This window comes from Xiphias gladius, chromosome 16 (assembly GCF_016859285.1).
Source record: "Xiphias gladius isolate SHS-SW01 ecotype Sanya breed wild chromosome 16, ASM1685928v1, whole genome shotgun sequence".
NCBI lineage: Eukaryota > Metazoa > Chordata > Actinopteri > Istiophoriformes > Xiphiidae > Xiphias > Xiphias gladius.
Genome location: NC_053415.1, coordinates 1192111 through 1207791, shown reverse-complemented (window position 1 = coordinate 1207791; position 15681 = coordinate 1192111). Strand labels below are relative to the sequence as shown.

General features: G+C 39.6%; 1 protein-coding gene across 1 annotated transcript in view; it reads left to right on the top strand.

Annotated features, from left to right (window-relative positions):
* The window catches only part of LOC120801588 (contactin-associated protein-like 5), a 128947-nt gene that overhangs the window by 79826 nt on the left and 33440 nt on the right, over window positions 1-15681 (top strand). The window contains exons 9-11 of the mRNA XM_040148737.1: window positions 947-1090; window positions 1221-1380; window positions 9778-9884. Of these exons, the coding sequence (XP_040004671.1) occupies window positions 947-1090; window positions 1221-1380; window positions 9778-9884 (411 nt within the window). The remainder of the gene's footprint in view (window positions 1-946; window positions 1091-1220; window positions 1381-9777; window positions 9885-15681) is intronic.

The following is a 15681-nucleotide window of genomic DNA, read 5'->3' as shown; positions in this document are numbered from 1 at the left end:
CTGGGGGCAGGTGTTTGGAGTGAACCTCCAATCATGCACTGGGGCAACAACCTTATGGACATATATCTCAGTTTATATGTAATTCTGCATTGTTACAGGCACTATCGTATTTTATGTTGTGTACTACAGCATTTCCACCGTTTCCACACTTTAGTTGTTGCCATACAATTAGTTTTTATTAGCAAGTGCAGTTATACCATGTGTGATGTGGTGTGCAAAATTCCCAAAGATCTCACTGTACTGCATAGACCTAACTGATATGTTATTAAGGGAAACATAGCAGCTTTGTGGCAGAGAAAGTTGGAAAATTAAAAAAGAAGAAATAATTACTTCTCTATACAGAAAGAACACTGTTTTCTAGAGAGAAAGCACACAATTGTTATGACTACACTTACAGTGGGACACTGGACTAGATTTGCAGAAAACTAAATAGATGTTGAGCACAGTACTACTTCATTGCAATCAATAGATTACAATGTTTTCAGGAACAATAGTTTACAATCTCTTAATTATTATATGGTTAACATGGTTTGTGAATCTGTCATTTAGTAATTGGTTTACCTTTGTATCTCTAAAGATTTGTTGGTACACCTTGTCAGGGGTGGTTCAAAATGCACACAGATTCACAAGCACAAGAAGAAACTCATAAATCTGATTCTATTTGTAGAAATAAGCTCACGCGGGATTGATAAATGAAGTGAAGGGTTAACGGCGAGAGAATTCATAAAGATTCATTTCATTTTAAATTCTATGTGAAAGCTTTAATTTGCCATTGTGAGCTAATCCAAAAATCAAAGGAACTCACTGACATTAAATTATTTTGGACCAAAATCTTGCTCTTATAAATGCTGTTGTGATGGAGCCTGTAAGGTACAAAAAGCTCTTTTTTGCGGACAGCTATTCTGTTTCATCCTCATTGATGTAAAATACTTCCATCTGTCCCTAGGTCACAGAGTCAATGATGGACTGTGGCACTCTGTAAGTCTCGACACCAGAAGTCTACAGATCACCCTGACTCTGGACAATGAGCCAGCCTCCATCATTGAAAAGTGGGAACAACTGGAAGACAAAGGCAGCTTCTACTTTGGAGGTCTGTGAATGCTCAAAGTGTGGCTGCACTACATTTATTAATTCGTCTACCTACATATAATATCTGAATAACTCTTGAAAGGTTTCTGTTCTCTAGTATGTCAAGATAATGATGTGTCATCTCTACCCAGGCTGTCCCACAGCGGGCTGTCAAAACCCAACGTTGGCCTTCCAGGGCTGCATACGCCTAATATTCATCAACAGCCAGCTAGTCAATCTCAATCACGTCCAGCAACGATTGTTTGGAAATTACAATGAGCTGCAATTTGATATCTGCAACATAAGAGACAGGTAAGAATTTGCTTTTATGTTCTCATTCTCAATTCTAAAACTAAAGACAGGTCTCACAGAAATACTTTAGATAGAACCTAGTAGTTGCATCCAAATTCATTGATTTTATGTCTGCATTTTTGCACTGAATATGTCATAACAAGCTGTTTCATTTCAAAAACTCCTTCAGATGAGGCCAAGAACAGCATCCTGCCTTTGCTTGTGTATAAAGACACTACCAGTATATCATATTTGGATCCCAGAATCAGTTGTTGAACTGAGTGTTCATGGGATCTTGTTACACTTCTGAATTAGGGAAACATCTTCATACCATTTCTGACAATAGAAACAGAAAAAATATGTAAATGAAAACAGCTTTATTGAGAATTTGGCTGTATTAAAATACTTTATATGTGAGCTTTGAGAATAGGAAAGAAGCACCCAGATGTAAAGGGCTGAAAGCTGCTGACATCAAGCAGAAAGCAAATACGATGTGATGATGATATGAGTATGCTAATTAGCCTATTATGTCATCTAGCGACATTTAGTGACCTTTTGAACAGGCTGTAGCTACTTTCCACTGAAAATAGCTGTTTACAGAGTTCCACAACAGTTTTTATAGTAGGTGTTGGCCTAGTCTTGTATTCCTGTGGTCACATCGCCATTCAAAATCACTTCATTATATATTTCCTTTATTAGGTACAACAGTAGGGGAACATGGCACAGTTGAATGGCACCTCAGTATGTACACCAGTAAATGAATGCAGCATGGCCCATTGTTCAGCACTGATTCTGACTGTCTTTTGTCCTAAGTCTTTTGCTAGACAAAGCTGTTACTTTCAGGTCAGTACAAAACTAGCTTATACAAGCAATGCACATAAGGGCAATAGCTCAGCAGCTTATTATTTATGACAGAGTTATCAGAATAGGATTTTGCGTTTTGTTGGCTGTCTTTTAATATGCTTTTAACAGTATAACATACTGTGAATTACAGCTGAGCTGAAACTGATGCTATCAGTCACCAGTGAGGGGAGTTCCACCGCTAAAAGCTACTGATTGGGTTAGTGACAATCATGATTGAGTCACTTCACTTTTTAAATTTGTTCATTAAGATTTGTTCGTACATGTACAGAAGACCTCTAAAACTATTGAAATTCCCCTTAGCCTCAGATGGATTTTGTCTCATTGCTAATTATCAAATGTTAGCATGCTAACAAGATAAACTAAGATGGTGAATATGGTAGACATTATATCTGCTTAGCATCAACATGTTAGCATTGCTATTGTATGTCGACATACAATTTAGCTCAAAGCCTAAGTACAGCCTCACAGAGCTGCTAGCCTGTAGACTCAATAGTCGACTCAAATTTATTTATAGAGCATATTTAAAAACAAGTTGACCAATGTGCTTTACAGAGAAATATAAAGATACAGTTAAGTAATTTTAAAAAATCAAGGGCCATTACAAGGGAGATGCTGACTCTCTTCTCAGTACCACTGAGGAGTCTTGCTGTTCATCTTGCACCACCTGCAGCCAAGACAGGGAAGACTGACTGAGTTCCACATAAAGGGAGTTGTAGTAGTTGAGATGTGAGGTAGTGAAAGCATGTAAAATTGTCTCCAGATCTCCAAAAGAAAGAAATGGTTTTATATTTGCTATCAACCTAATGTAGAAAAAACTACGACTAATGACAAGTCAAAGAGTCAAAGATGACTATCAAAACTGATAACAAGAACTTCAGAACTGATGATGACTGGTAAATTAAAACTTCAGTTTTACTTCATTTAGCTGAAGAAAAAAATTTTTTGGTCATCCAACATTTAATGTCCTCAGCATAACTTCAAAGAGTACCACTTGGTTTCAATGGGAAGTACATATGCATGTTGACAGCATAGCATTTATAAGGGATATTGAATTTCTTAAAAACAGACCTCAGTGGAAGCATATACGGTCCTGGTTGAAATTATTGGCTACCCTCAATTTTAAGTACAGAATTTAGAATATCTTCGGAAATAAATGCAAATTAACCAGCTTTGTATACTCAAGATATTTTATTTAAAATTTCAGTGTTAGTTTCATAACAAAAGAAATTGAAAAGAACAAGACTTACATAATAGTGAAATAATACAAACACAAAATGTATCCGAGACAGAATTATTGGCACCCTTCCATAATATTTGGTTGCAGAACCTTCGGAAAAAATGACATCCTCTAAGCGTTTCTTGTAGCCATCTAGACGCCTCTTGCACCTGTCTGCTGATAGTTTCTGCCACTCTTCCATTGCTATGTGTTCAAACTCATTTATGTTTGCAGGAGTCCCATTTTGCAATGGCAGATTTCAGCTCTCTCAAAAGGTTTTCATTGGGATTTAGGTCAGGACTTATTGCTGGCCAGTTTTAAACAGTCCACCTTTCCCTTTTAAACTATTCTTTTGTGCTGCTGGATGTGTGCTTCCTCAGACAGCTCTCTTCTCTTTGCCAATGTGAAAAAGAAACTGGAAACAATCAGCCCCCTTTTATGCATTAAAACTATAATTTATTGTTTAATAAGTCATATTAAACACTGAAAATTAAACACAGGTGAGTCTTATTTTTTTGTTTTTGTTTGAGGAACAAATTTAAATTCATCAAAGGTGAAATAATTGTATATTAATTGTGTTGAGCTTGCTTGTCTGTATTATATCTGTATTTTTTATTTCAGTATATGAGAGCATTTATTTTGTTGTTGTTGTTCAGTAACTTTGGACATCTTATTAAATATTGTGATTATACAAAATTGGTAAATTTGCATTTATTCCTGAAGATATTCTAAATTCTGTACTTAAAATTCAGGGGTGCCAATAATTTCTACCAGGTCTGTATTAGCTCTGGGAATCATAGCAAAACTATTGTTTTACACACCTTTCAAGCAGAAACAGAGCAACCTCCACATCTGTCTTCATGCCTTTCAACTGTTGGAGATATCTCCACCATTGCCTCACAAATGTTAACGCTGCTCATCACCCTTGCCTGATCATAGCACTTGGGGTTTTTCAGGTTTCAGGTTTTGTTCTTCTAACCTTCTACTCTACTCTATTCTGTTTCTTGGCCATTTCTCCATCTTGACAATGGGATTATTTTGTGGAGTACAGCATGTTATTATGTGCCAGGTTTACCATCTCTCGCTCCACTGCCCCCTTTCCCCTATCTCCCCTCTTCTCCTTTCTTTCTCTTCCCTTCGTGCACGAGCACGAACACCCCATTACTGAATGGTATAGTGTTGTGTGGCTTGGTCTGAGACCCTTTGTTTGTTTCCCATGTACAGAGCAAGGGCTGTGTAGGAGCAGCTAGTGCCATGTGAAGAGATACTCACAGAATTTCACAAAAATTTTTAATTTTGAAAATATTGAATTAGAATCGCTGACTATACATTTAAGATATTTGTAGTTAGATCCACATTGTGCTGCTCTGCACCATCCAGTCAGCAATATGATTTCCTGAAGAAGCCGTTTCTTTATTGTTGAGCTGTTGTCATCATGCATCACTGTAGTTGGCGCAACTGTTTCAGAGTGATGATTTTTATTAATCACCACAGCCCCAATTTATATTCCACTTCACCCATCCCTTTTGCACTTTTGCTGCTGCACATACCTGTACATGAAGTAAAATAGCAAGTGCACTTGGAGACGTCCACTCAGTCTGTGCGACCAAGACCTAAACTTTGCACTAGTTGCTCTTTTGTGATTAAAATTATTGAAATAGGGTTCATTGTCTGAATCTTCCCAGCAATTTATGGCTGAGAAAAATGCACAAAGTAATGCTTTTGTCAGCATCGTTGAGGATAGCATAATTGAATAACCTTTATTGCAACTGTTAATGGATGGAATTGACTGGGGTTTCTGTGCTTACACTCAGTGTGAGCTCCACATTGTGGCTGGTCAATTATCCGTATAAAGTGAGCATCAAAGTAATAAAATTTGGCAGTGTAGAAAGTCCTTCATCATCAAAATGTGTAGTGTTAGTCAACACAACATACACGATTGATTAAAAAAAAAACATGTATGCCAGGCTTTAGTCCCCTTATTTCACCATGACTGCCAAATATCAAATTCAGTCTCTGTACCCAAAATTTCACTCAGTTTTCATTACAGCTTCACAGGGTTATGTAGAAGAGCAACTTCAACAGGAAGCATTTTTGTTCACGTCCTTTAGAGGATGAGGACACACCTAACATTTAACAGTTAAACTGGAGTCTCTACATCAGCATGGGGTTATCTGTCTCTGCATTATTAATTTGTTGATGGTGACATGTTTTCTAGAGAAGGCTTAAAGTTACTGACATGTTGTCCAATAGAGAGACAGGCACACTGACAGAATGATTCAGTTATATGGCAGCAGAGGCTCAGTAACACATTTCCTGGCAGAGGTTTCTGTTAACAAGCTGCTCCTGTCCTGTGTGGCATGAGTCCCTCATTATCCTGCACAGAGCTGAGCTGGATCAAACCTACAAGGTCCATGGGCGTCTGCATGTTGTCTGGAACACTTATAGAAAGGACACAAACATTTTTACTTGAAAAAACTGCCCTGAGGGGATTGCTTGTCTCTCATCTCAGATTTAAAGCTACCTCCTGTCTGTTGCCTAGACTGTACAACAAGTGTGTTGGCATGCTTTGTCCGCAGGGGATGGGATGTGCTAGAAGAAATTATAGAATGCTGAAAGGAGATGTTTTTCTGTTTACAGTCTGAGCTACAAACAGTTGTATGATGTATCATTATTTCCTGACACAGAGTCAACACTTCCACATGTCTGAAAAAGTGAGTTTATTTTTTCCTCCATGATTTTTTTTTTTTTTGCAATGATTAGAAATGAAATTGATTAGATGATTAGAGGAATAGATTTTTAACAATATAAGTAAAAACACTAATGCTTTTGTGGCTGAATGAGAAGAAATGGGATAGTAGTCTTATTCCCACAGCCCAACATCTGGAGGAATCAGAAGAACAGAGGCTGTTATGGCAGCATATTAATGTCCATGGTTTTGGAATAACGATAAAAGGACTTTCCTGTAACGAAAGTGGAAAAATTGCAAACGACACAAACAAAGCATAACGAAAGTACAAGTGAGATAACTGTATTACAAATATGCATATAGATAAAATGCTGAATGTTTTATATTCACTACAGCCTTGAATATTGTCCAGTTTTAACAGCATATAGCTGTGTGTATGTTAGCCAGTACTTAACAAGACATTGCAGTACAGAAATGCCAACACTGGATGAATTAATTCTTTAACATGAATTAGTTATTGGTGACAGGCTATATTAAATATGAAAAATGAATGTCATGTAGCGTGAAGTGTATTTAATGAGGCTCTAATTTTAAAAAAAATTCAAGCTTTATATGCTGCTTTTTAAATAGTTGGGTCATGTTTAATTTTCTCATTTTAAGTATTTTTATTTCTTTTTGTATTTGTGTTGTTAGTTTTAAATCAATTTTAATTTCAAGTCAAGTTTGCAGTTTGTATTTTATATTTGCGTGTATGATTTTAAAAAAAAACATCAGCCAAAATCTTATAAAACCTCAAATATCGACCTCAAATATCCATTATGTGATACCTGCATCAGTTTAATTATTTATGAATGTTTGATATATGACAAACAAATTCATCCACAAACTAGTTTTTTCTATCAACCAAAATTTCAAGACATTTGTGAAGGTTTGAATTTTTTAGTTTGAAGTTTTGACAAGTTTGAAGTTTGACAAAAATAACCCCATAGAAAATGCCATTAGATGTATACTTTGACGAACATACAACACCCTGTTCTGTAATCAACTGTTGTCAGTGTTGTGGAGATTTTGCTGATTATTGGCCAGCTCGTCAGTGAAGAATGTGTTCAGGAGCCCAAGATGTCTTACGCTGAAAATATTTATTGAAGCTTGGCCAAGGAAAAATTATCAATACAAGTTTATGTGCATGATGCCATCTCCATTCTGAAGCTCGGTCCCCTGTGCTCAGTATTTCAACCCTTACTGATTATGCTGCAAATACTTTACTCTGAGAAATGGTCAAACTCAATGTCTCTACAGTCTTTGGAGTTAGTCTATTGGTTCGCTATTCTGTAAACAGGGAAATGTCTTTACCCGTGTAAGTTCAGTTCATGTTGTATGTAGCCTTCAGTATAACAATGTATCCTGGTCTGGAGCCAATGTTATCCGGCTATGCCCATTGATTCTAGCAGTCCCCATTCTATGGTGTCTAGGCAGGCAAAAACAGCCATCTCCTTTGACCTTGGCTACTACATTAACGGATCTTCACTTTTATCAGGATGGCTCTGTTTTCCCCAAATAACCTCAGACACCTGCCCAGCGTCTCAAGGAGAGAAGACAGTGTGCCTTTCAGAAAGATTTACTGCTGTTTCATTTGAGACCTCAAGGCCCATGCCTGACCTGGTAACCCAATAGAGAATTCCCTAACAGTCAGAACACATGCCTGTCATTTGCATGTCTTTTACTGTCTCTGGTAGTATCATGACCACACTTTTATGCCTTTGTTAAGAAGAACATTAACCTTTATGGTACTTAATCTCTTTTTCTCTCTGTATCCATTTAAACTTCACGACTCAGTTTATGGCAAAAAAGCACTGCTGTGGGTTGGCTACTCTGACCTGTGAGAGCATCTGTGAACACAACACTAAAAAAAGCTTGACTAATTTAACCAACAGCCACAACCTTATCCAAGTTGTAGCTAGCCTTCTCTGCTGCAATTAATGGCTGAGAGATTAAAGTTTATGATACTATAGATGCATGCTTGAAAGGATTGCAACAATGTTAAACTGGAGTAGACTTGAAGAAGACACTATTAATCAAAAAGTGGAATCTGGAGTTTCCCTTTAGTTCTTTTTGTGTTCAAATCCAGTAAACATAAATTCTGGTATGACATTAATAATGTTATTTATGAAAAAAAAAATACCACAGCATCTTTGATTTTTCAAGTTCAGTCAGTGACAGAGTAAACTATGAAAATACTTCAGTGATATTGTTAGATTTTTTTTCCTTAAAGCCAGTCTTAATAATGACATGGAAATGAAAAAGCATATGTGGAGAGCAGGAAGCTTTCTCAATTGATAATGAAAAGATCAGATCTCAGAAAAGAAGTACCTGCATTTTTATTTCATCACATCTCCTTAGGGGTTTTTGTGAGCTTTATTTTTTCTGTTTTTTTTCAAGAAATTCTCTTTCATTATCATTCAATTCAATTCCGATTTATATAGCGCCAAATCATAACAGAGGTTATCTCAGGGCACTTTTCATGTAGAGAAGGTCTAGACCATACTCGTTATAGTTATATTTACATTCTTGGCCTTTCCTAAAGCTTTGTTTATCCTTTAAATGTTGCTCTGACACATTTGTCTCCAGAAAAACTCAGATCAAACTGCTAAACTGCAGCTAAACCAGATGTATGAGCTGTCCAACGCAGATGTGTCAAAGAACCTCAACATCATGTAGCGCACTGGGAGCAGGTGTGTCTGATGGCTTATCATCATGGACTGGGCCGATGGAGTTATCGCTATTATCAATTTATCTGTGTGGCTGTACTTTTACTGGTGTTGTGTTCTGCAATGTTTCTACTATTGTTCACATTTCTAAATTGTTGTACAATTACTCACTAAAAATGAATGAGATTAGTGATAGTTGACTATCACTACCATTAAGCAATATTGTTCTAAACGTCTCAATCAAACATCATATTGTAGAACATTCGCATTGCTGTTTATTTTCAAACTACTGCACTGTCAGTAATCTGTGAAATAGTATTAGTTTACACTGACACTGTGGTGGGAATTGGTCTGACAATACATATATGATTATTTATTTATGTGACTTCTACATTACTGACATACTGACCACATATCTTTTTTGCGGGCAACTGGACTTATGGCAGTGCATTAATAAATAACTGGTTATGTTTGTCAGATAATCAGTAATTCTGTTTCGGGCATCAAAAATGATTTGAAGAAAATGTGTCCAAAGAAGTATATTTGTAATGTTTAAAATCTCCTCCTTTGACTTTTTTTTTTTGACATTGTTGCATTATAATTACATTAATTAGCAGACGCCACTTTACAAAGTGTATGAGTGAGTTACAACATGTGAGTGCAAGTGTTTGTTCTTGTTTCAGTTTATTTTTCTGCATTAAGCTGTATTCATATTTGTGTGTTAAGAGGTCACACATGTAGATGTGCTATGTGCGATGTGTACTTCTGCAAAGTCTTCCTTATAAAAAGTAACTACACGTTCGGGCTATGGTGGAGACACCACATGGTGACCACAACAACTGTAATTGGTCAGCTTGGGCTCTATGTGTTTACACCTAAAACTACTATGAAGATGAACAAACAGGTGAAGATTATAAAAAAAACACTGATCTCTGTCGCAGGTGTCTTCCTAACCTGTGTGAACATGGAGGTCGGTGTTGGCAGTCCTGGAGCTCCTTCTCCTGTGACTGTTCAGGGACCAGCTACTCTGGAGCTACCTGTCACAAATGTGAGTCACTAGTTCTTTATTGTTTCAGTGAGAAACAGAGAAAATGACACTCATAACAGAGCCAAAAGTAAGAAGAAAAGAGGATACTGATAGAAATTAGTAAATACAATTCCAAATCATGGCTATCTTTACAGTCAACTAAGTGACATATTGACAAAACTAATAAATTAAGAATAACAAATATGATATAAAGTTTAATAATAACAATAACTGCAATATACTCTGTTTTATTAACCAAGTTCTGTCAAAAAATTATAAAAATATATATATATATATATTCAACCTAGTAGTCCAGTAGTTATCAATAGTGTTTGAGAATTGTCCAGAAATAAGTGCTTGCATCTTGAAACAAGAGAGGATAATCAAGGAAAATTAAGCTAATGTTAGAAAACATTTGAAAAAAGTTCACTTTTGTCAGAAACAGGTTGAAATATTCTAACTGTAATGGCAGCTTTTTTATGCCCCCACGCCTACTGAAAATGTTAATGTTTCAGTAATTCAGTAACTCCCTAAAAACAGCTGCACACTGTAGTTTCTATCAAATGTTGCTCAGGCAAGAGGAAATTTGTTGAGGACTATCGTCAGATGCAGATTAATCCAAATTTGGTGTTTTTGTTAGTATTACCAGAAGCAGGATGGTGTATATGGGATTAAGCCAAAATAAACAATAGTGTGTTTGTTTATTGTAATGAAGTAACATGTCACCCAGTGCAGCACAGAGGATTACACACTAAAGACTGGTTAATAGGATTCATTCATTGTTGGTTTAGGTCTGCAAATGGAATTTGTTCATAAGGATCACTTTAAAAGGTACCCTGTAGAGGTTTCTTGTAAACAAAAAAAGATATGTTTACATTCAATGTTCATTACTAAAATGTTCATTAAACTATTCCTATGTACACATACATGTACATATAAACATACACATGTATGTATATACATACATATATATATATATATATATATATACACAAACACACACATATATATACATATATACACCAAAAAAAATGGGGGTTGGTGGTGTGTCTTTCTCAAGCTCGGGTCACCTACCAGAGGCCTGGGAGTTTGAGGGTTCTGCTCAGTATCTTAGCTGTCCTTGTAGGACTGCGCTCTTCTGGACTGAGACCTCAGATGTTGTACCCAGAATCTGCTGGAGCCATTCTCCCAGTTTGTGGGTCACAGCCCCCAGTGCTCCAATTACCACTGGTACCACTGTTGCCTTTACTCCCCACGTCTTTTCTAGCTTCTCTTTCAGCCCTTGGTATTTTTCGATCTTCTTGTGTTCCTTCTTCTTGATGTTGCTGTCGCTTGGGATTGCTACGTCTATCACTACTGCCTTCTTCTGTTGTTTGTCGATCAACACGATGTCCGGTCGGTTAGCCTTCACCAGTTTGTCAGTCTGGATCTGGAAGTCCCACACGATCTTGGCTTGGTCATTCTCAACAACCTTAGGAGGTGTCTTCCATTGTGACCTTGGGACCTCCAACCCATACTCAGTGCAGACGTTCCTGTACACTATGCCAGCCACTTGGTTATGGCGTTCCATGTACGCTGTTCCTGCCTGCATCTTACACCCCGCTACTATGTGCTGAACTGTCTCAGGAGCATCTTTGCACAGCCTGCACCTGGGGTCCTGTCTGGTGTGGTAGATCCCCGCTTCTATTGATCTTGTACTGAATGCCTTTTCTTGTGCTGCCATGATTAGTGCTTCTGTGCTGTCCTTCAGTCCAGCCTTTTCCAGCCACTGGTAGGATTTCTTGATATCAGCCACTTCTTCTATCTGTCAGTGGTACATGCCGTGTAGTGGCTTGTCCCACCATGATGGTTTCTCCTCCTCCTCTGCATCATCGGGTTTCTGCTGCCTGAGGTATTCACTTAGCAGTTCATTTTTGGGGGCCATCTTCCTGATGTACTCCTGGATGTTGGTTGTTTCGTCCTGGACAATGGCTCTGATGCTCACCAGTCCTCGGCCTCCCTCGTTCCGCTTAGTGTACAGTCTCAGGGTGCTGGACTTGGGGTGAAACCCTCCATGCATTGTGAGGAGCTTTCTTGTCTTGATATCAGTGGCCTCTATCTCCTTCTTTGGCCAGCTTATTATACCAGCGGTGTATCTGATGACTGGCAGGGCGTACATGTTGATGGCCCATATCTCGTTCTTCCCATTCAGCTGACTTTTTAGGACCTGCCTTCCTCTTTGTAGGTATATGGCTGTTGCTGACTTCCTTGCCAAGTTACCAATTTCCTGCGGGATCCCAATGTATTTGTAGCTGTCCTGAACATCTGCAATGCTGCCTTTTGGTAGTTCAACCCCCTCCGTTCTGATCATCTTCCCTCTCTTCGATACCATCCGACCACATTTATCTAGTCCGAATGACATTCCAATGTCGTTGCTGTAGAGCCTGGTGAGGTGGATCAGTGAGTCAATGTTTCGCTCATTCCTGGCATACAGCTTGATGTCATCCATGTAGAGGAGGTGACTGATGGTTGTTCCACTTCGGAACCAGTACCCGTAGCCACTCTTTGAGATAATCTGGCTGAGGGGGTTCAGGTCTATGCAGAACAGCAGTGGGGATAAGCATCACCTTGGTATATGCCACACTTGATGGTAACTTGTGCAATTGGCTTTGAGTTGGCCTACAGAGTTGTTTTCCACAGCCCAATTGTGTTCTTGATGAAGGTTCTTAGTGTCCTGTTGATGTTTTACATTCCAGTATCCATGTGTGTGGCATTGAGTCACAGGCCTTCTTGTAGTCAATCCAAGTGGTGCACAGGTTGGTTTGCCTGGTCTTGCAGTCTTGGGTGACTGCTCTATCGACCAGTAGCTGGTGCTTAGCACCCCTGGTATTACTACCAATTCCTCTCTGGGCCCTGCTCATGTATTGAGCCATGTGTCTATTCATCTTATGATGCCTGACAGGAGCTTCCATGTTGTACAGAGGCAGGTTATTGGCCGGTAGTTGGATGCGATCGTGCCTCTCTGCGGGTCATTCATAATCAGGACTGACCGCCCTTGGGTTAACCACTCTGGGTGCGTCCCATCCATCAGTAGCTGGTTCATTTGTGCTGCCAGGCGTTCATGGAGTGCAGTCAGTTTCTTTAGCCAGTAGGTGTGGATCATGTCCAGGCCCGGTGCTTTCCAGCTCTTCATGTTCTAAAATTAACTTTTATTTTTCTTTACTTTAGTGTAGTAATCCAACTTTTTCTCCCCCGATACCAATTCCGATAATGAAACTCAAGAAAACTCACTTTTAAAATTTCCTACAGTGACTTTCAGCAAGGAGAAGTACAGCTCCTCAGAGAGAGTGTAAAGTTGCTGTTTTATCCCAATCTCTGCCATAAAGTAGAAATTAGGATGAGGTGTCTTAGTTTTCTATGGAAGATTTTAAAACCCTAAATAAAAACACATCAGACACAGAAAATAGGTAAAATACAATAGATATTGTTATTCATATTCGCTTTAGTGATCATTACTGTGTGCGAATTGAATTAAAACATTTGTTAAATGATAAGGCCTTTTGTTTTTAATAACTGAAGGAGTTATTTTTCAATGTGATATGACTTTTACATCCACCCATCCATTTTCTCCCGCTAATCCGGGGTCAGGTCATGGTGGCAGGAGGCTAAGCAGGGTATTCCGGAAATCCCTCTCCCCAGCAATGTTTTCCAGCTCCTCCTCAGGGACCCTGAGGCATCCCAGGCCAGATAGGATATGTAATCACTCCAGTGAGTTCAGGGTCTACCGCAGGGTCTGCTCCCAGTTGGTCATGCCTGGAAAACCTCCAAAGGAAGACACCCAGGAGTCAACTGAATGAGGTGCCCAAACCACCTCAACTGGCTCCTTTTGACGAGAAGAAGCAGTGGCTCTACTTCGGGTGTCCGAGCTCCTCACCCTATCTTTCAAGCTGAAACTGGACACCCTATGAAGGAAACTCATTTCTGCTACTTATATACATAATCTAATTCTTTCGGTCACAACCCAGAGCTCATAACCATAAGTGAGGGTTGGAACGTAGATCGACTGGTAAATCGAAAGCTTTGCCTTCCGGCTCAGATCCCGCTCCACCATAGCAGTCGGGTACAAAATCAGCATTACTTCTGATCCACCTGTCCATCTCACAATCCATTTTACTGTCACTCATGAACAAGATCCTGAGATACTTTAACTCGTTCGCTTGGGGCAGCAACGCACCCCCAACCCAGAGGGAGCAAACCATTGTTTCCTGGTAGAGAACCATGGCCTAAGAGGTGCTATTCTTATGCTGGCCGATTCACACAGAGCTGCAAACCACCCCAGTGCGTGATAAAGGTCTGATGAAGCCAACAGAATGTAATCATCTGTAAAAAAGTAGAGACAGAGCCCTGAGGTTCCCATACTGGACACTCTTTGTGCTGAGAATATGGACACAGGTCTCTTTTTCATTTTACAAGGACTGGATGGCTCAAAGCAAGAGCCCCGATAACCCACAGTACCCAGGGGGAGAAGGCCTACGACGGTCGTAGCCTTCTCCAAGTCCACAGAACATATGTAGACTAAATGGTCAAACTCCCATGACCCCCTCCATGGCCAGGACAAACTCTGCATTGCTCCGCCTGAATCTGAGGCTTGCCAATCAGTTGGAGCTTCCTTTCCGTCACCCTGGAATAAAATTCCATGGGGAGGCTGAGCACTGTGATGCCCCGATAATTGGAGCAAGCCCTCCAATCCCCCTTTTTTGAAAACAGGTACTGTCCCCAACCTCCATGCAAGATTGAAGAGGCATGTCAGCCATGACAGCCCAGCAATGTCCAGAGCCTTCAGCATCTCAGGATGAATGTCATCCACAACCGGAGCTTCTTAACTACCTCTGCAACCTCTGCCAGTAATATGGGTAAGGCTTCCCCCGAGTCTTCAGACTATCCCTCTTCAACAGAAGATGTGATGGTCAGGTTCAGGAGCACCTAAAAGTGTTCTTTCCACCACTCGACAATGTCCCCAGTCCGGGTCAGCAGTACTCCTCCCCGGCTGAACACACCCTTAGCCAAGCCTTGCTTTCTCCTACTGAGTTGCCAAACTCCTCCCACACCTGCATTTTTTTGCTTCCGTGACTGCCAAAGCTGCAGCCCTTCTGGCACCTCAGTACCCGTCTGCTACTTCAGGAGACCCTTGGGCCAACCAAGCACCGAAAGGCTTCCTTATTCATCTTGATAGTTTCCTGCACCTCTGGTGTCCACCGGCAGGTTCTTAGGTTGCTGCCAAGGGGGAACAATGACCTTCTGACCACAGCTTCTACCAGCCACCTCTGAAATGGATACTTTGAAGATACCCCAATTTGGATTCCACCAACCTCCCTCGCGATGTACAAGAAATTCATCTGGAAGTGGGAGTTGAAGACCTCAGGGACACAGCCTCTGCCAGACGTTCCCAGTTCACCCTCACTACATGTTTGGGTTTACCAGGTCTGTCCAGCAGCCTTTGTTGCCATGTGACCTAACTCACCACCCAGTAGTTGACAGCCGTGCTCCTCTCTTCACCGAAGTGTCCAAGACATACGGCCGCAGATCTCATGATATGACCACAAGGTCAATCATTGATCTTTGGCTTAAGGTGTTCTGGTACCAGGTACACTTACTGTCCTAGTTGAAATTACTGGCACCCCTGAATTTTAAATAAATAATTCAGAATATGTGACAGAAACAAATGAAAATTAACCAATTTCGTATAAACAAAATATTTTAATAAAATGACCAGAGTTATTGAACAAAAGAGAATTTTAAAAAAAATTGCTTAATAATTAAATAATAGAAAGACAAAATC